Source organism: Cornus florida, unplaced genomic scaffold (genome assembly GCF_030987335.1).
Source record: "Cornus florida cultivar Cherokee Brave unplaced genomic scaffold, ASM3098733v1 CherokeeBrave_3.0.0_Hap2_Chr09, whole genome shotgun sequence".
NCBI classification, from domain to species: domain Eukaryota; kingdom Viridiplantae; phylum Streptophyta; class Magnoliopsida; order Cornales; family Cornaceae; genus Cornus; species Cornus florida.
In genome coordinates this window covers 64,372,004-64,394,866 of record NW_026775579.1, presented here as the reverse complement: position 1 = coordinate 64,394,866, position 22,863 = coordinate 64,372,004, and the positions used below count along the sequence as shown (strand labels likewise).

General features: G+C 35.1%; 2 protein-coding genes across 2 annotated transcripts; one reads left to right on the top strand and one right to left on the bottom strand.

Moving 5' to 3' along the window:
- Positions 1-2,278: 2,278 nt before the first annotated feature.
- LOC132274142 (uncharacterized) lies at positions 2,279-19,268 on the bottom strand. The gene is made up of 16 exons (XM_059775322.1): positions 19,114-19,268; positions 18,820-18,879; positions 16,646-16,739; positions 15,946-16,124; positions 14,730-14,780; positions 13,702-13,758; positions 9,092-9,212; positions 8,520-8,586; positions 8,362-8,403; positions 6,381-6,486; positions 6,146-6,256; positions 4,681-4,752; positions 4,485-4,586; positions 4,214-4,260; positions 4,053-4,080; positions 2,279-2,628 (listed from the first exon to the last, which is right to left on the bottom strand). Exons 2-16 carry the CDS (start codon positions 18,835-18,837, stop codon positions 2,527-2,529), a joined length of 1,197 nt encoding a protein of 398 aa, XP_059631305.1. The 5' UTR covers positions 18,838-18,879; positions 19,114-19,268; the 3' UTR covers positions 2,279-2,526.
- Positions 19,269-21,583: 2,315 nt separating this feature from the next.
- LOC132272721 (uncharacterized) lies at positions 21,584-22,492 on the top strand. Its single transcript, XM_059773816.1, has one exon. The coding sequence runs from the start codon at positions 21,584-21,586 to the stop codon at positions 22,490-22,492; it is 909 nt and encodes a 302-aa protein (XP_059629799.1).
- Positions 22,493-22,863: the final 371 nt, after the last annotated feature.

Below are 22,863 nucleotides of genomic sequence, written 5' to 3'. Positions count from 1 at the left end.
TTCCAATTCCAGCGACGGCGAAGAGAAGCGAACAGGACAACGGCGACGATGAGTAAACTATTTGGTGAGGACCAGCCGATCCACAGCCATCCTCTCCACCGCCGGCCACCATCTTCCAAAGCTAAGCTCGCAGCCGTTAAATCCCGTCGGTCGCCATCAAACCCAATCACGGCCCATCACCGGAATCGCGACTTCTTTAGTTGTTGATTCAATGCCGTCCCGAACCAGCCATCTCCATCGGCCGAGCACACTGCCGTCGATGTTCCGAGCACCGCCACAAGCTCACCGCCGCCTTTTTCACAGCCGACACCATCAGACCATGGCAAATACAAGCTCAGCACCCCGTCGCTGGAATTGCGCCACACGCGCCGATCGACATCTTCTTGAGGAGAGCAGTCGAGGCGTGTTGGAGGTCCTCTTTATGGCGATCGACGGCGATTGGTGGGGGTGTTGTGCTTATATGTGTGTGTGTGTGTATATATATATATATATATATATATATATATATATATATATATGTCTGTGTGTGTATATATAGGAGTATATATATGTGTGTGTGTGTGTGTATAGGAGTATATATATGTGTGTGTGTGTGTGTGTGTCTGTATATATATATATATTATATATATGTCTCTGTATGTACCGATCAGCAGGAGGAAACAAAATTAAGTTTTCTGCCTTCTTGTTACCATCCTCTAATTGCATGACACAAAGCAATAAATTAAGATATACCCAAATTGGGGAGTCAGTGTATTCATTCAACTAAGTGATCATCTTTCCAATGAATCGAACCTGAGAATCACCAGGAGAAAACGCGAAGCAATGCTGAACAAGAGAGGAAGCGTAACCTATACACGCAATGGAGAATTGCTCGACGAGGGAATCGAGATCGGGCGAAGCCGGACAATGGCATATTCCGATAACGGCGTATATAACATAATTTGTAAATTTACAAATTTTTAAGGGGCCATATTGTCTTTTAATACTGATATTTTGTAAAAAAATAAATTAAAAAAATGAGGGTAAACCAAAGTCAAGGGTCAAACCAAAGTCAAAAGGTAAAAATGTCTTTTTATATGTAAAAGTGTTCTGACATACCTGCAAACTAACTTTTGGGGTGTGAGTGAAAAACGGAGCAAACGTTTGTAACGTGAGTGATAGTTATTTTCGAAAGATATTTTAGACTGATATATGGCCAAATTAATGTGGGTGTCACTGAAATTATCCTCTTTTTTTTTTTTACATCTGGTCGGATTAGAATGGGCCAAAACCCAGTTTAAACTCTTTTATTTTATTTACCGATTGGGTGACCTGAGAGTGAGGCACAACTGATACCTGACTAAAGAAAGCAAAGCCCATTCGTTTCGGCCCAACTTGTTCAGACACAGATATGTTACCCATTTTGCGTTGAGTGCGTTAGGAGAGCCAGGAGAGAAATTTTGAGTAATTACTTTTTATAAAGAGTGAACCATGCACTTCTATGAGCACCCGACTCAGGTGTCATCAAGTTTATAATTTTCTTTTTACTCATATGATTATACATATTATTTATAATAGTATATTAAAATCTGTATCTTTCTATATATCCTGAAGAGTATGATTTAACACATATGTATTTCTTTAGATAGATCTTTTGATCATCAATGAATGAAATGAGCCTTCTCACGCCTCTGTTCACCTAGGTTCTTGGATATCCTTTGAGTGAAAGAATCTACTCCCAAAGGTAGAAGATCAAACTCTGAATTCTTTGCCTGAACCACTGGAAGAAGAAAAAAGTAGTGATAGGGAGTTCGATGGCAGACAAATCTGACTAATTTTATGTGAGTGAGGACTGATGTCATCATGACATACGATGACATCAACCACCACACACATGAATCAATTGTCCGACTTTCAAATTATAAATCATTATTGTTATTGATTTCCTATTCCATTTACATTTTTTTGAAACAAAATTTTATTTTATTAGCCTCCTTTTAGCCCCATCTTGTAAGCATGTTGGCTGGCTCCTGAATCTTGCCAACTAGAAATCTTGTGAAAGAGTACATTAAACTAGAGTAGAATAATCTCAAACATGCTTAAGTATCGTAGTTGCAGTAGATGCTTCAATAATACCATAATCAAAACGTCAAAAAACATACCAATCCTTGCAAGCTGTTTGGGTTTAGAGTCTATTTGTACTTCAACCCTTTAAATAGAGTTCGAGATCTGGTAGAGAACTTACTTGCCGAAGAAATATATATATATATATATATAGGTACAGAGTCCATTCGAAATGGTAAAAAAAAAATCATTTCGGATAACTTCTCATTGACATGGAAAAATTATCTTGCAATGTGTGTATTACAAATCAATTGACACAAAACCTCAATCGGGTATAATTCCTAGTGAAGCAGCATATGGGCTTACAAAATATATGCTGCCCTAGTTTTTCAAACTGCATTGTTGTCTACCTCTTTCAAGTAAATCTGTAAAATAATTTCCTTGTTCAAAAATATATTTTGTTGGGGTCCTGTATTTGCTAAACTAATCTTGAGCTGACGAGAATGGAGCACAGCACGAAGAAATATCAATTCCAGCAACCTCCATGGCATTGCAGACCCATTCAGGAACATTTCCTTTGGGAAACTACAAGAAAATATCAACATCAAAAGGTTCAAGAACTCATTGCAAGTCATTACGTCTAAATATACAGTATATAAACAGTAGATCCTCGGTATGCAGTAAGAACGATCTTCAGAGTAATATATAGAGGCGACAACATTGAAGATGTAGAAAAATAGATAAATGAAAAATAGATATAACATATATATGTACATACACACATGTTGTAACAGTGAAACATTATGAATAAACAGGAATTTAGTTGCATTTACCCACACTCTATAATGTCAATTGCTTATTGCCCAAGCTATCAAAGAGACAACCACGGACAAGATTTCCAAGTGCAGAAATGAACTTGAGGCTACAGGTTTCAGCAAAATGATGCATTAAATTAAGTTCTTAAGGTTTATTCGGATTTTGTTTGTGGCCTGAACAGACTCGGATTATTCTGAATTTTAGTATTTGGTAGTTTTTAGTGATTAGGTTTCTTATCCTATTTTTTTTTGTACGTCTAGAGACAAATGGATTTTAGGCTTATTTTTAGCCATCCATGTGTTGTTAGGTTTTCTTTATTATAAATACATGTATTGCAAAGAGCATATAATCCATTCGTTAACAATATTTCAGAATTCTCTTTGCTTATACTTTGTGGATTCAAAGTTGTTCTCTTGTTCAATATTAAACGCTCATAACTTCCACTCCATCAATTGGCTGAAGAAGCGGAAGCCAAATACGTTCGCAAAGGAACATTAAAGCAACTTTGAATTCACAGAGTTTATAGAAACCAATTCTGAAATTTTATTAATGAATGATGAATTGTCCCCATTTGCTCTTGCAGTACATGTATTTATAGTAGATAAATCCTATAAACAGAAGGAATCCTAAAAAACCAAGCCCAAAATTGAACTATCTCAAAAAAATATCATGAGAAAAAGGAGATAAAATCTAATCAGTAAACTAAGATAAATACCAAAAAATCAGAATAATTCGACTTTGTTTAGACCTTCAACAAAAAACTCGAAATATCAGTCTTCCTACAGGACTAAAAAACATGATTTATAGTCCCTAAACGATGGAATTTGGCCTAAAAATTACATGGGTTTAGCTAGTGGGTTTTGATTATTGGGTCGTTTCTGATCGATAATGGGTTTCCTCAAGTCAAAACAAACTGTACCAAAGGAATAAATACATTATTTTGCAACTGAATTTCTAATGACTTGGATATAAAACATATTACTATCAGGAAAAGTACCAAGGCTGATGAATTTTGAAGAATGGAATAACCAAGGAAAGGCATACCAATATTAGCAACACAGATAAACATATATTAGTAAAAAGGCAATAAAAATTCAATGACAATAGTTCACGATTGGTAATACGGTAAAAGTTAGATAACATGCGCAAAGAAAAAGAGAAGAATACAAGGCAATTTTCAGTACAATAAATACCATTTTCAGCAGGAATCCGCATACAAACCTGTAGAAACAAAAAAGAAAAAAAGAAGGGATTTATAAAATGAAATGAAAATGTATGACCGGTTCGCAGAAAGAACAAAAGAATAAATATATAAACAAGGAGGTTGGGAGCAAAAATAGGAAAAGCAACATACTCGGGAAACCGTCCATGTATTATCGACAAGTGTAGATCTCTGCTAAGCTGCAAAATGATTTTACTTTTGAACGTAAGTAATAAAGTGAAGATCAGATTTTTATATTTATTCTTTTTTTGGGGTAGGTAAGGTGCTCAAACACCCACTATTGTCCCCGTGGGAACTAGACAATCAACCTTCCATGTGGGAGGAGGAGGCAATACCACTTGAGTTAAAGGCACAGAGGTAAAACCTCAGAAATTTACTACATAAAATATTTCTGGGTCTGTACCTTCATCATGTAGTACAAATTGTGATAAGACAGAAGCTGAGATCCCATAGCATCTTTTGTAACAAGGCAATGGATGTAGGCCCTTGTATAGGTTTTGCAGACCTACAGCAAGAAAAATAGATTGACTAAGATATATACCGCAAACTCAGCATGTAATTAGTGACCAAAGCCAATGAGCATCCAATTACGGGCATACCATACACGTGCAGGTAGGATCAATAGGACGAACATCATTGGCCATTGCATTGTGTTTAAGTTTTAAAACTCCCTGCATGAACAACTCTATATTAGCAGAAGAACAAAGAGAAAAGAAGAGGAAGGGGTATAATTGCCAGTTTTAACTTCTCTTGCACAGTGTAAAATTCAGGTGCATATAAAAAAAAATACACACTTCTTCATTGACAAGTAGAGTTATAAGAAACAAAATACTCTTTCTGTGTTGAGCCCGAGAGTGACTAAAAGCTACAATATGCATAATGTCAATTTTTGCTAGTCTTCAAGAAGAAAACATGCAGAAAGAATATATATAAATATATATATATATATAAAGGGCATGCGGAGAGACTGTTTCCTTGATTTGAACCCGTGGCCTTCAGGTCACAATGCAAGAAGAATATATGTGATATATATTTACATTTAACACGTTCATGAATCTAGGAAAAACAAGGTTTCTTACAATAACAACAAGGTCACATTTAGTTGAATAGAAACCAAGGGAAGACAATCCAAGCAAGACATTAAACTGAAACGCTGCAAGTAAGGTGATGTACTTTCCAGCGACTCAATAAAATAAATTCCAGTACAGTTCGACAAAAATCAAATAATCATTATAACCAAATAACTGGATTATAGAAACTCTGATTCCCTCTGGTAAGTTATAATGAGTATGATGCATGAGGGTCCCGAGTGCATGAGAAGGTCAATTAGGTTCATCAATAAATCAATTTCATGATAGCATTACCCAATCAATGATATCAATTATTCTGCTTTAGTGCATGACTTAGACACTGTTACAAGGCCTTTTAGTTGTTAGTCATTTGACATGATGATGAACACTTAAATGTGTTAAAACATATTTTTGCTCAACAACGCACAAATATGATCTTTTTTGGTATATAATATAGTTTATATCTTTGCTCCTTTTTTGTAATGTAATAAAAAATACACTTACCCACCAAAAGAAGGTGGATCTTTGTTTTTGTATACTGAAAATGAAACCTCTTGAAGTTCATATCTTTTAGTTCCATCCTCAATTTACCGTGCTTATATTTCCCCATTATCTTGTTGATATACACTAGCTATAGAGCATTACATTTCCAGTATTCTATTGAAATCTTTTAAATATTTTTTCCAGCACAATACCATGAAAGGGAAACCTGTTTCGATGTCAAAGAAGGATCTGAAGGCATACTGCATCCAGATATTGGTAGCAAGAGAGAAAATTTTCAAACTAAACTGATGTCGGAATGAGAAATCAACAAAACTTAAATCACTCTTTTGAAGACAAGTCATAAAATTATTAACAAATTTATCAGTCCAATGGAGTAAATCGATCCTTTAAATTTTCATAAATGGTGAAATGTTGGCTGTTAGGAGAGTATTGGCAAGAATTTATCAAAATAAAGTTCATATAAAATGTATGTGAAACAAGAAGTCGTCACCTCAGGAACAAGAGCTGTGCCAAAGCGAGCAGTACGGGTAGGATAGACACAGTCATACATGTCAGCACCCAAAGCACTGCAAACTACAATATCCAGTGGATAGCCAACGCCCTGCATAATAGTGGGTGCTGGGTAAGATAACATGGAAAATGAAAAAGGTCAAAGAAGAGAAAGAGACACAGTTCAAACAATTCAATATAGTTGAAGGTGCTAAAATGATGAGAGTCATTTGTACCATGACATATCTTGGTTTATCCTCAGGCAGTGCAGCAGTACACTGAGCAACAACACGCCAAAATGAATCTTTATCTTCACCGCCTGCAAGACCACCAATAGCATAGCTGTCACAGAAGTAAACTCAGTTATTTCAATCCCATGATTGCTGAACCACCAAGCTACTAATTTAATTTTGAAGGAAAATAGTGTCAATGGGATCAATTCCATCCCTTAAAAATACCTCTACAAAAATTAAATAAGGAATTGGAAACACAAGTCTAAGCTTGAAGTATACAAAGAAAGAAGAAAACATAAAGAAATTAACTCCAAGCCATCCAAACAATCTAAAATAAACCCAGCCAAGCAATAATTTACCAGCCAAAAAGGCCATTACCTAGAGTTGGCCATGCCTATACGAGGTGCTGGGAAGGAAAGGCTTGAGTTAGAACTAATATTTGATATTATTTTGCATAAAGTGGCTGCTGTCACAGTCAGACTCAAACCTACATCCTCTTGCTTGTTAGGTTGAACTTTTACTATTGCACCAAGCAATGACCCTTAAATAAAATGATCTCCCAGCCATGCACAAAAATATAGATCTCAAAACAGTGTTACAATCAATCAATACACAGTTCACTTCACTCACTCTAAAGTCCTATTCCTCTTTTTCCTCACACATCAGGAAAGGAATAATAGAGCAGCTCCACAATCTTCCCACAATGTTACATGGAAACATGCAAGTCTGTCGTGTATGGACATGTGTCTAAGTTACAGATCTATCAAATACTTAATTCCAAGACTAGGGGAACACGTCTATGTATTCAGTTTTTTAAATAATCTCTTTTGTTTCCCAGAATAAAATAATACTTTTATGTAATATAGAGTAGCAACATAGGCACTCCAGCTATTTTGAATCAATAACGCAAGGAAGGGAAATTTGAATAATGAATAGTTATAAACTTGAATTATCCATCGTGCTTGCTACATGCATGTCCAACCAGACATGTCGAAAACATATCCCATCCCCAAGTGTCATATGTTCGACATAGGTGCTTCACGAATTTATAATAATCCATGTGACATAATTTTCTGCTTTTGTCTGTCATCGTACCACAAACAGAAACCTCAACTGAAGCAAATGGACAGTCCTTGGCAAGACCCAACCACCCAAAAAAGAGAGAAGGAGAGAGCACAACTCCCTCACTGTTGTACAGTGCTAGAATAAGTGATCAACTGTTTCTTCATCTCCTTTACACAAGCGACACTAACAGAAAAGAATTTGATGCCTCAAATTACCAATTGCAATTTTTTTTTCAAGTGACTGCCAACCAAAAAAAAAATTGGAAGAGAATTTGTCCTCCGAATTTCTTTCCAAGGAAACCAAGATGGAGTACCCCCTATCAGCACCATCACCTTGACTCTTCCATTCTTATCATGATTCCGCAACATTACATCCTCACTGCCCTAGAAACATGCAGCATGTTAAAAAAGAATACATTGCTTCAAGCTCCCAATCTTCAATAGTCTTCCAAGACCTTGGCTCTTAAATCAGCCCTCAATCAGAGAATCTCATATAGTACACACCATAGCCTCCTTATACACCACAATCACAAATACTATCAATACATAGAAAAACACCTAATATCCAACAAAATAAAGTAAATCACGAATTTCTAGATTTCTCACTGAAAACATAAAGAATAGACAGAGAATGGTGTACTTTGTCTCTAATTGTAAACATATGTCCAACACCTACTAATCTTTAAGCACAAGTTATTTTAAAAAGGCTAAACCAGAAAACCTTTTTTTTTCTTGGTAAGTACCAAACTAGTGACTTCCCGTGTAAAACAGGTAATAATTTTAGAGAACATCGAGTACATCGAAACCTCATCATCCTTGTCTGCAAGCTGCTCATTAATTTTGTAAGAGATAATGGAAATGCGAGAAATACAGATATGCACAAGCATCAAAACTAGGGACTGAGAGTAGTATACACATACCCAGGTAAATTCCGGTCCACCAAACCTTTGACACATATATCCCTGATAAAAATAAATTGTAGTATAATAACTACCATCAAAAATAAAGAAAATAAAGTAATGAATATACAGCAGAGTAAAGTTTCAGAGAGATTATTATAGATTGAAGTGACATTCACCTTAAGACGGGATCTAAACCACCTTGCACAATACCAAATAAATTCTGCTCATTTGGTCTCTTGTGAGCTGTAGTTCACAAAAATTAACATTGCAGAAAATGTTTAATAACTGAATCAAAAGGCAATGAATACATTAAAAGAATCCACTGGATAGTAACCCAAGGAAAATTAGGGATCTAGAAACAGAAGGTCGCTTGCCAACAAATGAGCGCCAGAAAATTACCCATGAAAGACTAGGAGATCCCAGAACTAAGAATGCATGCCCACATAAGAAATATTTAAGCAAATGACAGGTCCACACTACATGTTGCATTATTCTAGTGCACTTGTAACAAATCCACCAACCTAACCAATAGATTCTACCTTCAAATGAAAGCTTTCACAAAAATCAAACTGGCTTGGTATGCTGCCATCTGACCCAGAGTTCCTGAGCGGCTGAGCCCAAAGGACACGTCTTCTAGCTCATGAGCCCAGGTGGGTCAAGGTTGGACAGCACTTGCTTCAATTTGGATGGGTATGTATAACATATGTGAAAGAAACATGTCTGCCAATCTCCTATTAGATGTAGCTACCTGCTATACACCTGTCTATCCAACGAAGAGTGCGATACATAGCCTCTTCAATTCGTGGGCCTGTAATGGTGGTTTTCACAACATCATCGAGAGCCATAATGATATCTGCTCCAATTCTGTTCTGCAGAAGTTGTTCACAGATCACATAAGATATTTGACAAGGAAACACTATATTAACAAATACTGAATGTATAAATTAAAAGAAAAAAATTTAAAATTTTTATAACGCGCTTGTCACGATTGTCGTGTTCTATATGCAAACCCCATAAACAACGCAATAAATTGAAAAGGGTAAATTATACTGACCTCCCCTGATGTTTGGGCAAATTACACACGGATAGAGCGTTTGGCCTTTATTACTTTTGCTAGATAATAACTTCCGACATTGACATCAATAATCATATGCAATTCATGGATCTCGAAATGAGCATTTCCTCTTTAAAAAGATAAAAGAGATCTCAACAATCACTTGTTTCTTTTTAGTTTTTTGATCCATCTGAAAGTAGTAAATTTCAGAAAGAAATTTTTGTATTTCCAATCTTATGGGAAGTAACATCCCTAAAGCTAACCAAAAGAACTCCTAATTCAGCATCCCTTAAAGCTTTCCAAACAAACAAAAAAAATTGGAAATAGATATATTTTGGATGGAAGGATCTGATGCAGTGCAAATGGAAGAGGACTTTCTTCAAACAGTTAAAGATCCTCAGACAACTAGTCAATAATCTGTCGACCAAAGCAAGCAATGAGCGCCGGATCCCTCTACTTTTTTGAATGAGGCCATGGGATGGGTTACACTAATGGTTTGGAAATGATGAAAAATAGTCAAACTGCTCTATATGCCTTTAATTTATGGGAAGACCTTGACAACCATAGCTTCAGATATAAAACAGCTTCTTTTTTTTTTTTATTTTTTTATTTTTAAGTAAAAATATATTAGAAAAACGTTCAAAAGGCGAACGTGTCCCTAATACAAGAATAAAAAAGGTCTAAGGACCAATGGAATCCAAGAGATCAAAGAAATCATCAATCGAGGAACATGCACTTCCTCTTACATAAGAGAACAGAGAACGAAGAATATGAATTTTTAAAGTAGCTAAAGACGATTCTTTTCCTTCAAAGGATCTGTTATTCCTCTCACGCCACAAGCACCACCACACACAATGTGGAACAATCTTCCAATAATCCCAAGCTTGTTCTTTGACAGGACACCTTTCCAAGCGTTAATCAATTGAGAGGAGTGCTTAGGCATTACCCAAAACAATTTTATGAGCTTACTAATATAGAATCCTATCACATAGCAAAGCTGTGCAAGGAATTTTGGTACGAAAAGTATCCTGACATACTGAATCTCATGAAGTTACTTAACCTCATTGGATGGTGGTGTTCCGTCTCCAATTTACCAGTGCTCTATAGTACGCCCATCCTGACTAGGCTGAGTTTCCATTAATAGGGGCAGCTGATGATGTGATCAGATTGTGCGATTGTTTATTGGTCTAGAGTCATTTATATAAGTATTAAGTCTCTCTTTATTTCATATTTAGGATACTATTGTCATTTTCGTTTTTATTTTATAAGTCATGTGCCTTTTAAGTGAGTCATGTGACTATTTAAGGTCTGTTTTGTCATTTTTAGCTTTTTATTCTGCTAGAGAGAATACTAGCTTTTAGATTACATTTATTTGAAGGGATGTGATTATATCTTTGCTAAGGCATCCATTGTGTCTTATAAAAGGGTTGTCCCAAGTTGTATTCAGCAGCTTTTTGATGTATTATCAACATTTTCAGTCTGCTGTAGCAGCCTATTACCTCTCCATTTCTTTGGGATTGAGTTGTGGGTGTTTAAGCTATTTTCTCGCTTGAATTAGCTCTCTATGTTTTCCTTCTTTAGATTTATTTTCTTTCTTTCATAGCTGATTGTATTAATTGGTATTAGAGCAAGTTCTGGTCCAGTGGTTTTGTGTTGAGATATTAGATATCTCTTTTAGGCTTTGCAACATGCCACCAAGGAGAAGAAATCCACTTCGCAGACCAGCCGTTCAGCCTCGTCAGGACACAGCTGTTGATCAACAACAAGTGCTTGCCGTGATAGAAGATTTAAGAAGGCAGATTGAAGCTTTAGCCCTGCGCGTTGTGCAAACCTAAGCCCCTTCTCAAGATGGTATCAAATCTGAGGAGGAGGATAATCTGGAAGATGATTTAGTTAATCCTTTTTTCGGAACGGCAACACCGAGACCAGCACTTCTTCCATTTGAAGAAAGGCGTTGTGATGGTGGCTTTAAGGTGAAAATTCCAGAATTTGTAGGATATCTTGGTGGAGAAGCAGAGGAACCTATTTATGATAAGGATGACGAGTCCAATGAGAACACTTTCGTCAATCATGAGAAGCCACGTTTAGAAAGTTTTTATCACGATTCCAAGAATGATTCAACATATGATGAGTCATGGTTGTTCATAACATTGACTACAACAGAACCATTTGTTGACTGGAGTAAGCCTCTAATTTTTTATTTAGAACCACACATTGAATCTATGGATCTGGTAAAGAAGCTACAAATGAAGAATCTCAAAATGAAGGAAGCTATGATATCGTGGTGCTAACAAGAGCAATGGAGAACAATGAAGTGTTTAACCTTTCACCAGCGGAAGTTTTGCAAGAATACTAGTCTGATCACTTATTGGTGTTTGAAGATTTGAGCACTAAAAATGGATTTCACTTTTATGATATGATTTGGAGTGAATTCTGGGAACACACTACACCTGCAAGGCAGCTGGTGGAAGAAAAGTTAATTAAACTTCTAGTTCAGGATACGTGTTCGACCGAATTTTGCGAATCCCCAATTTCAAAGGAAATCTAGCAAAGTCCATGTAATCTTTGTTAGTACAAGAAGATTGTTGTATTTGATTCAATTCCGGACAAGAAGAAAGAAGGGATGGAACACCATGCTCAGATTTTGGATTGGTCGTGGAAATTTGCTTCTAACTCAAGGACGAGTTTTCTCTCACCTGGAGGGACTAATGCAGTGCAAATGGAAGAAGACTTTCTTCAAACTATTAAAGATCCTCAGAAGACTATGCTGAGTTTCCATTAATAGGGGCAGCTGATGATGTGATCAGATTGTGTGATTGTTTATTGGTCAAGAATCATTTATATAAGTATTAAGTCTCTCTTTATTTCATATTTAGGATACTATTGTCATTTTGGTCTTTATTTTACAAGTCATGTGCCTTTTAAGTGAGTCATGTGACTATTTAAGGTCTGTTTTGTCATTTTTAGCTTTTTATTCTACTGGAAAGCATACTAGCCTTTAGATTACATTTATTTGAAGGGCTAGGCAGTGACGGACCCAGGAAATTATGTCAGGGGGGGCGGCCTTTTAATAACAACATATATATATATATATATATATATATATATATATTTATTTATGTTGTTATTTATTTGAAGGGCTAGGCAGTGACAGACCCAGGAAATTATGTCAGGGGGGGTGGCCTTTTAATAACAACATAAATAATATATATATATATATATATATATATATTATAGTGGGTACTGTGTTTGTGGGTGTCATGTATGTGAGAGAGAGACATGGATTGCCAGATGGAGGTAGGGGCTGGTCGGTGATGGAAAGAACTGCCGAAGGCAGAAGGCCTGAAGGCTGAAGCTATATTGTCTATATATGTTTGCGCAGGAGACAGAGATGAGAGAACCAAAGTGTGAAAGAGTAAAGTTGTAGGTAATAAAATAATATTTTGGAAACGTATATAGTGGGGGGCATTTGTGAAATTTCAGGGGGGGCATGGTATAAATTTTTTAAAAAGTCAAGTATATAATACAAAAAAAATATATATATATATTCCAGAGGGGGGATTCGCCCCCCCTGGTCCCCTTAAAGGTCCGTGGCTGGGGCTAGGATTATATTTTTGCTAGGGCATCCCTTGTGTCTTATAAAAGGATTGTTCCAAGTTGTGTTCAGCAACTCTTTGACGTATAATCAATATTTTCAGTCTGTTGTAGCAGCCTTTTACCCCTCCCTTTCTTTGGGATTGAGTTGTGGGTGTTTAAGCTATTTTTCTAACTTGAATTAGCTCTTTGTTTTTTCCTTCTTCAGATTTATTTTCTTTCTTTCATAGGTGATTGCATTAGGATCCATAGAAGCCAACAAATTCTCAACTCGCCCAGGTTTACAAACAATCAATTATCCAAGTCTGACAAAGTCTAGGGGATCGGACAGCAGAGAACTAAACTATTGCTGCAGTCATGCATAGTATATCAAATTATAAAAGAACTTCAAAATGGTGATAGTAGAACTTTTTTGTATGATATATCTGAATTGGAAATGGAAAGTTACACAACATCAGAGTACTAATTAATATTATGTAACCAATACAGCCATATGTGTCCATGAAGAAGAGGGAAAGACAAGTTTAAAAAAAAAAAAATGTATCCACATGTAATGGCCAGAACATTTATTTTGCTGTTATTATACCACATACTGAAACTTAATTAGACACAAAAACTCCCCAATTCTAGGAAGACTTGTGAGTTCAGGCATAAAAATTATAAACCCGGAACAAATAAATAAAAAAAAGAAACGCGCAAAATTTACCCACTTGGATTTGAATTGATTCCTCGGGTGTTAGAAGCATTGGCTTTCCATCAACAGGTGACTGCAGTAAGAAAATAAGGATTTAGTTACAAGCAACATCAAAAAAGGGGTGCACTCTGGATACTTGGTTAGTTCAAGAGTGAAAATAAATGAACACGAAAATTTCATAAAAGTTGAAACAGGTAGAACATTAGCTAAGTAACAGCAAATTGACCATCGAGTATGCCATTGCAGATGAGAATTAAGCATTAGTACAAGATGGAATCATAATTATGGGCTAAGTTAACTTTCAATGTATTTAACGACCCTAACAATGTAAACCCATATCTTATATTTTGTTAGTTGATGGACTTACCTAATTCATAATAACACCCACGAATGCACACACGCCCACATACAAGAGAATGCAGTGTATGTCCATGTCTAAATACAGCTTTCATGTCAACGTGCAATCCAAACACCCTGATATGACCTAATTAATCCTCCAGAAGCAGAAGGAGCCCAATTGCCAATGGGGAAAACATTTGTATTAACTTGCATCACTCTTGCCAGAAAATGACCAGGCAATCAGGAAGTTTATTCCACCATCCAATCTGATCTCCGAGGCATTTACGTGGTTGCCATCAAACTTGAACATGCATTACGTACTTAACAGTCTGAACTTTCACCATTGCGCCAAGGCTTTTCCTAACCATATGGGTTTTACTTCACAAATTTTTTTGGTATATCCTATGAATACGTAACTACAAAACAATGTGTGCATCCAACAAAGATGATGCATGAGTGAATAAATGACAAATGATTGGGTACAAATTCAAATGTCAACAACAAAGAGATTGTAATAACATAAAATTCTATACATAGACCGAGAGGGGCATCAAACATATATAAGGAACAACATGCAGCAACCTTGTTTTACAGAACACAAATACAGAAATATTACAATTTAATTTAGTGCACCATCACAGTACACTGTTTGCATGCCATACAGGTTCAGTTACATCAGTAACTAAAATGAAAATAAAAAAGTACCTGAAATGTGACACCTTTTTCTGTTATGTCAGCCAAATGTAATAATGAGACCTGAAAACATCAGAAAATTTGAAAGCTTAATTGCATATACTATCACTACTCAGGCCTATTGCCATAATAAGCTTTAATGGAGATCACATCACTAAATCTATTGCCATAATAAGCTTGCATCACTGGAATGACAAATCACATATGCAACTACAATTCAGCTACTTAAACTACTTTGAGTAAACATCCTGAAGTGATTCTCCCATGCTTTTTGTTTGCTACAACACTATCGATATGAATGGGCAATGCAGTTGCAGATGTTCTCCTAACCCATTTTTCATTATACTAATGGCAACAGTTGAGTTACAAAACAGATGAAATGGTATTACAGAAAGGAACCTAGAGCAAACAATTCTCCATCAATAACACTACCGTCTAGTAAGATAACGAGCAATTTAGTTTTATTACTACATGGAATGCCCATTGTTTCCTCTATACATGTCAAATAAAACCACTATCGTCTCTGCCAAACAAAGTTCTGAGAAGTTTGACCGAATCAGGAGACAACAGATAACTCAATAAACTAAGATTATGTAACAACTTAAAATGTTGTGGATTTGAATTGTTGTGGATTTTGTGTTTCATGGTTTTCAAACCATTAGGAAGAGAATAAATGCATTGATCAAGGAAAGATTCAGAACATCCAAATAACATTTCTATTTTTTAAGACAAGTAAATTGCTTGAGAGCAGCCAAAACCTTCTCACTCTGGCATATTGTGTATATTTTATGACTGCGAGCTAAAGAACGTATGGATAGCAGTTCTTTAGATTGGACTACTTTATCAATTTTGAGCAATCTACCACGATTTCAGAAATGTGATGCAAACAGTAGATGAGCCGGCCCTATGGCAAATTGACAAAGCTTCCTATTGAAACATATAACATTACTTGAACCAAATAAGATAGTTCAAGCAATAAAGCAGGTAGACATAAACGTATCCAAAATTGTCTGAAAATAATAATAATAAAAATATAAGTAATTAAAACTGTAAGTTCATATCCTTGAGTTGTATGAGGAAGCTAGGAATAAAAATATAAATAAACTAGGACAGTCTGCATTTTTTTATAAATAAACGAGGATAGTGTGAATTATAATACTAACATCAAAAAACAATAATAAAGTAAAATCAGAGATATATAGTATCATATCAAATCATGAAACACAACCATCTGAAAGCCACCAGAGTCAGTAAGCAGTGCTCTTGGCCAGTTCATAAATTTGTGGAGACCCCCCAACTCGTCAATTAGTTCCGAAGTAGGACGAAGTGCCAAATGATAAGTATTTCCAAGTATTATTTGGCAACCAATCTCCTCAAGCTGGTTAGTTGCCAAACCTTTGATTGTCCCTGTAACCATGAAACCCCAAACTTGTCCCATCAACACTACATACAAACATAATTGTGTACGAAAGTGTGCAGATATGTATGTTAAGTTTAAGAAACCATAGTCCACAATAAATTGTTTCCTATGGAATATGTAAATACAAAGTATTTGCACCAATGACCATTATGACCATGTTATCTATCCTACAAATTAGACCCTGCATGGACTAGGACCAGAGATGCTCACAGCACATGCCACTGAAACGTAATACTCAACCTCTGTAAAAATATTTAACTTATCAATTTAATTGGGAGCTAGCGTCTATTCAGTGAGACAAAATAAACCAAGATTTCAATGATTTGACGACCAATTAACCATTTGCTCAACTACAATCGGTTATTGATATAGACATTGGTCATGAACTTTTTAAAATGTTTTTATAATTCCAATTAAAGATGGAAAGGTACATTATCTTAGCCTACTGGGGAACTGTATGCAGAGGCTACTGTATGCTGAGTGATTATATGATAATTGAAACTCTAACCTTGTGTACCGACGGGCATAAACAGAGGTGTCTGGCACACAAAGTGAGGGAGTGTCAGTTGAGCTGCACGAGCGCGGTTAAACCTCCCAAGAATCTAATGCAAGAAACACAAAAGCATAGTTCCCAATTAACAAACAGAAAACGAATATACTAAGAAACAATTAAGTTCATCAGTTCATGGACCAATCAGGTAATGTGCGTGAATTTTCTTTGCCTGCAAACAAACATAGCAGTTTCTTTGATATGAGGAAAGCATTCCAATACGATGAGAAAGTGATGCTGAGTAACAAGAAGTAAGAGTTAAAACCCTCTAAGTTAAAACCCTCTAATGAACCAACAATCGCCTATAATTGTTCTTCTTTTAAGCATCAAACTTCAGACAAAATCTTGCTTCTCTTGTCTATCACAAAGGAAATATAACATAGAAGAAAGAGAAAAGAAATATGTAAAAGGTTTGAATGAGATGTATAAACATTCATTCACAACTCTCATATTTATATACTAAAAAGAGCACATGTTATAGTACAATAAATGAAACTAAATAAAATCATTGCGTATTCTATGCCTAGACATATGCGTAAATAAAGTCAACTACATGATTTGTGGCTATCATATCTCACAGATAATATAGTAAATCACATCCCATGATTTGGGCCTATCATATCTCGGCTAACACTCCCCCTCAAGTTGGTGCGTGGATGTCTGAGACGCCCAACTTGGACAATGCATCCTTAAACACGGTCTTACCAACAAGTGCAAATATGATTAGCGATGCTTTTATGTCAAATGAAGTGCCGATCAATAAATCAAAGTGTCTCCTCAGACCATAAACATTCAACAATGTATCCTCAGAGCCAAAACAACCAACCATGTCCTCAGACCGTAAACAACCAAAAATGTCTCCTCAGACCATTTCCCTCCATACACATGGTTAAAATATGTAGATAGAAAAATCAACAATGTCTCCTCAAACCATTCCCCTTCATACATATGTTTAAACAATGTAGATGGAAGAATCGACAATGTCTCCTCAGACCATAAAAAAAACAACCACGTCTCACACCATTTCCGAATGGGTGGTTTCGAACTTACAATGCCCTCATTGAGGTCGGACAGCCCTGCCTACTTTACACCTCCCAAATAGGGGATGTCTCCTTAGACCATTCTCGAATGGGTGGTACCGAACTTGCAATGCCCTTATTAGTCATTGCAGTCGGACCAGCCTGGCTTTGATACCAAGAATAAATATAATATAGAAGAAGGAGAAGAAAAATATGTAAAAGGTTTGAATGAGATGTATAAACACTCATTCACAATTCTCATATTTAAATACTAAAAAGAGCACATGTTAATATTACAGTAAAGGAAACTAAATAAAATCATTGCATATTCTATGCCTAGATATATGTGTAAATAAAATCAAATCCATGATTTGGCTATAATATCTCAAATAATATGGTAAGTCACATCCCATGATTTGCGCCTATCAAATCTCGGCTAACAATCACAAACTAAAATAATAATTAAAAGAAACCGATGTTTCCTGTATTAAGCTAGCCATCATATACTTTGGAGCCGATATTCCCAAAAATTTCACTTGAGCAACAAAGGAAACCTTTTATTCTTTTTCATTTTTCTTTTCTTTTTTGAATTCAATCATGATATGTCATTTTAAGTTCATTGCATTTTCAAATTCACCCTAATATTTCTTCTTGCTTCGCTTCAAATTCCATCATAATATGTCTCTCCGAATTCATTGCATATTCAAATTCATCATTAACAACCAGGGATGGAGCCAGTTAAGGCTTGGGGGGCATGTGCCCCCCTCAACTTTAAAACTTTTCATTTTGTATGTTTGATTCTTTAAAATTTAAAACTTTCCCCCCAACTTAAAAAAATTTCATTTTTGTATCTATATTTCTTTAAAAATTTTAAAATTTCCCCCCTAAACTTTAAAAAATTTCTTTTTTATGTAAAATTTTAAAATTGCCCTACCTTAAAAAAATTTATTGCATTTTGCCCCCTAAACATAATTTCTGGCTCGGTCCCTGTTAGCAAACCTCTAACAATTAAAATGTATCTATGTAATGTTCTAAAGCAAACAAATCTAAAATCATCCCAATTACCAAACATAATCAAAGACCATAAATTTCACAATGACAGTCAAAGCCTACCTCAAACCGCAAAGCCATTGAGTAAAGTTCCGTCGATTTGATAGTAGCCAATCTATGAAACTGTCATCAAAAAATAATTAAAACATATGCAATAGTATTAATACAATCACACAACATATTTAAGAAAATATCATGGTAATGTGGTAAGAATGTAGCCTCAGTATTGCAATTTTGACAAGCTGATGACTACACAATACATATACATATATATGTGTGTGTGTATACTAAATACAGATATATATAATATATACAGAGAGAGATGGGTACATAGAGATTGAGAGGTTAAAGACTTACAGTGATAGTCTGTGCCGGAGCCGGAGTTGAGAACAGTGAGCAATGAGTGCGTTAAGTATTGGGGGCGGCTAAGCAAAGAACGTGCCGGCCAAGCGTTTCTTGGGTTTAAATTACAGTACTTTGCTATCTTTGGAACAAGGTGTGTAGTGGAACAAAAGACAAGCGGTCAATTATGTACTACATTTTTATCCCCGATACAGAGGTTAGGGTTTGGACTTTGACCAACTGCTTTTTTTTATTACTATTGACTTCTCCAACAAGGGTAGTCATCCAACAAGGGTAAACCCTATAAATAATTATATTATTATTTTTAATAATCCTTGCCAACCAAAAAAATGAATATTTTTAATAATCCATATTTTACTATTTCTTTGCTAAAAGAAACAATTGAATATAAATAGTATTCATCTAACATAAATTTTTTATTTAATATTTGAAATTATATGGGTATTTTGGTAAGTATAATTATTTTATTTTCCTTTTCATATTATTCACACTAATGAAATAATATTTTCTCCCAACTTTTATAAATAAAATAAAATAAAATAAAAAAAACATTCTCCTAATCACATCCACAATAGAAACTTGATTTTGCTCTATTTCACTCTCACTTTTCATCATAAATTCATGTCTAACCAAACCGATCCTAAGGAAAATTAAAAAATTGAACTGAAACTTGTTTCTTGGTTAATTTTTACTTAAAATTTATTTTCATAAAACGATCTTTTAGAATTCTCTTAAAATACTTTACTAAAAATAAATTTTTACTTAAAATTATTTTCAAAAAACTGAATCAATTATGCTCGTAGGGTTTTAAGTCCTTGTGAGAACAAAGAGATTCTGGGTTTTTATTGAGACCAAAAAGGTTAGTGTGATAGATGAGTTTCACATAAAAATTTAATAAACGGATTTTGCACTAAAATTTTCATCTTAGGCATACACGGCACGTGTGGAGAGTAATCCAACAACATACCTTGCTCAACTTGCATTATAAATATGGCTCATTTAAGTCGGAGCAAAGGTCCTGCACCAATATACTTATTATATATTGTCCCAAGCTTGCTTCTACATCACTACATTGCATATTGTTCCCAGTGGGACTCAAACACTTGTTTATTTCGAAACTTGCTTCTACGTGTAGCAATAAGTTCAATCATTGCAGTTTACTTTCAATAGATTGTATAGTGTCATTTATCACCTTTAATAATTCGTATTTAGTGTTTTCTTTAGACAAAGATTCTCTTCATTGAATTGATAAATAGAATTTATTAATAATGATGTAATTTTAACCACCAAATTTTGTACAGACCTCTTTTACACTGGAGATAATTTTTATTCATTTTTTTTTTTTAAGTGTAACGATTACTTTTAATCGTTATTTAAGCTTTAAATACTACTAGTATGCTCGTGGAGTATAGGTGGGCTTTAACTTTGATAAATGTAATTTGGACCTATTTATTGTACCTGACAATGAATTGCAATCTATCTCCATCAACTTTCGAAGTTAATGATCAAAAGTAATTTTTTTTTTTCCTTTCTTGTTAGTGCTTTTGATTGGTATGTTTGACTTTTGTCCCTCGAGAAATTATATATATATATATATATATATAAGGTAATTTACACATACCTTTCTTATAATTTACTATAATTACAGGCGACACCCTTTCTGTTCCGAAAATTACTCGGATCTCCCTTACTTTTTAAAATATCCTACACGGACCTCCCTTATCTGTGACGGACCGTTAAATCGACTAACAGAGCTGTCGAAATTACTGAAATACCCTCTCATTGCCATCTGAAATGACGAAACTACCCTCTTATGACATCAGCTTCTCAGTTACACAACTATTGATTCATTTGGATGGAAAACTTGCATTAATTGTGTCTGTTTCCCAACGCAGGTCTTTTCATCTGTCTTACCAAAGTGGTGCCGTGTATTGTGAACACTCTGAGAGAGATAGAGAGAGAGAGAGAACGAAAGAACAAAAGGTAAGGGTTGTTGCATGTGAAGGATTAACCAAAGATCGCATCAACATAGGAGTTCGCTTTCCATATTTGACAACAAATCCAAGTTCGTATTTGCAAAGAACGAGTTAGGGTTTGCGCATATGTGAAATTGAAGTGGTTTGAGGTATGTGAAAATAATTTTGTAGTCGATATTAAGGGTTTCTATTTTTTATTACTCTCTATTTAGTTTAGGTTATGTTAAAATTTATACTCTGTTTTTTGGGTGTGTGTATTTTTGAATAATTCTGTATTTAGTTTAGGGTATATGTTTTTTATTACTCTATATGTATTTGTTTAGGATTTTGTTTTCTATTTATTGTTAACTCTATATAAGCAAATAGGGCTTTTATAATTGAAATTATGTGTAATTTGGGAGTAGTTGTTCAATTATATTGATTGTGTTAAATTTAGTTAATTTGTATTTATAATTTATAATTTTGTTATAATTTTAATTGTTACAGCGATGGAATCAATTCATGATATTGCTGTTCGCTACAAGTGGAACGTAACTTTTATAACTGGTGCGGATCCGGATTTTTATAGCATCATTGATCTTGTTAAAGATGTAACAGCAGTAGCTTTATCTCATATTCCAACTACTATCCATTTGTCTCTGTTTTTGTCTTGTGTTGTTCCTGGGTCTTCTGCTATAATGAATGTGGATAGTGATAAAGATGTGCTAGAGATGTTTAAAGTAAATGTTGGTAAAAGATTGATAGACTTGTATATTGATAAGGTTGTAACTGATGTAAATCCTGAATTTGCCTCAATTGAGAGTATGGAGTTTGATGATAGGGAGTTTGAGTTTGATGATAGGGAGTTTGATGATAGGACATTTGATGACAGTAATGTGAATGACAATGATGACAGTAATGTGAATGACAATGATGATAGTAATGTCAATGACAATAATGACACTAATGTCAGAGACAATGAGACCAATGTAAATAAGAGCAATGGAGGACAGCCTGGGGATGAGTGTGATTTGGAAAATGATAATGATGTATTTGGGTTTAGTTCTGAAGATGAGGAATGGGAAAATAGTGGGAAGGGTAAGAATCCAGTTCACAATGATGATGTGAATAAGAATGTGGAGGAAGAAAAGAACCATAGTGAGGATGGTATGTCAGACTATGAATCAGGAGATGAACCTGGTACTGAATCTGATAATGACATGTATGTGGAAGAAGAAGAGTGTGAGAAAAATGTTGAACAACAGAAAACTGAAACAGCAAGGGGTGGGTGTTATGCAAGCTGTTTAAAGGGAACTCCATTTAAGAGAGGTGTGGATGGAAAGATTAAGTTAGAAGAAGGTCATCTATTTGTCAATGTGAACCATTTTAGGGATATTTTGGTTGATTTTTATGTCTAAGAGGGATGTAGTATAAAAAGAGTAAAAAATGAGAAGCAAAGAGTCACTATAAGATGTGCAGTTGAGGGGTGTCCATGGAGGGTACATGCTTCCCGTTTGATAGATAGAGTAACTTATCAAGTCAAGACAATTAGAGGTCCACAGAATTGTGTAAGGAGTGGCACTGTGAGGGATGCAACATCCACATGGATTGCTAAAAAGCTTTGGTAGAGTATAAAAGACAATCCAGGGATTCCACTTGATGCATTGCATGCAATAGTGATGAGCCAATTCAAAGTTGATGCAAGACCCATGCAATTATATAGAGTTAAAAGGAAAGTTATGGATGAGTTAGAGGTAAACCATAGGGAAGCATACACTTTGCTTCTTAA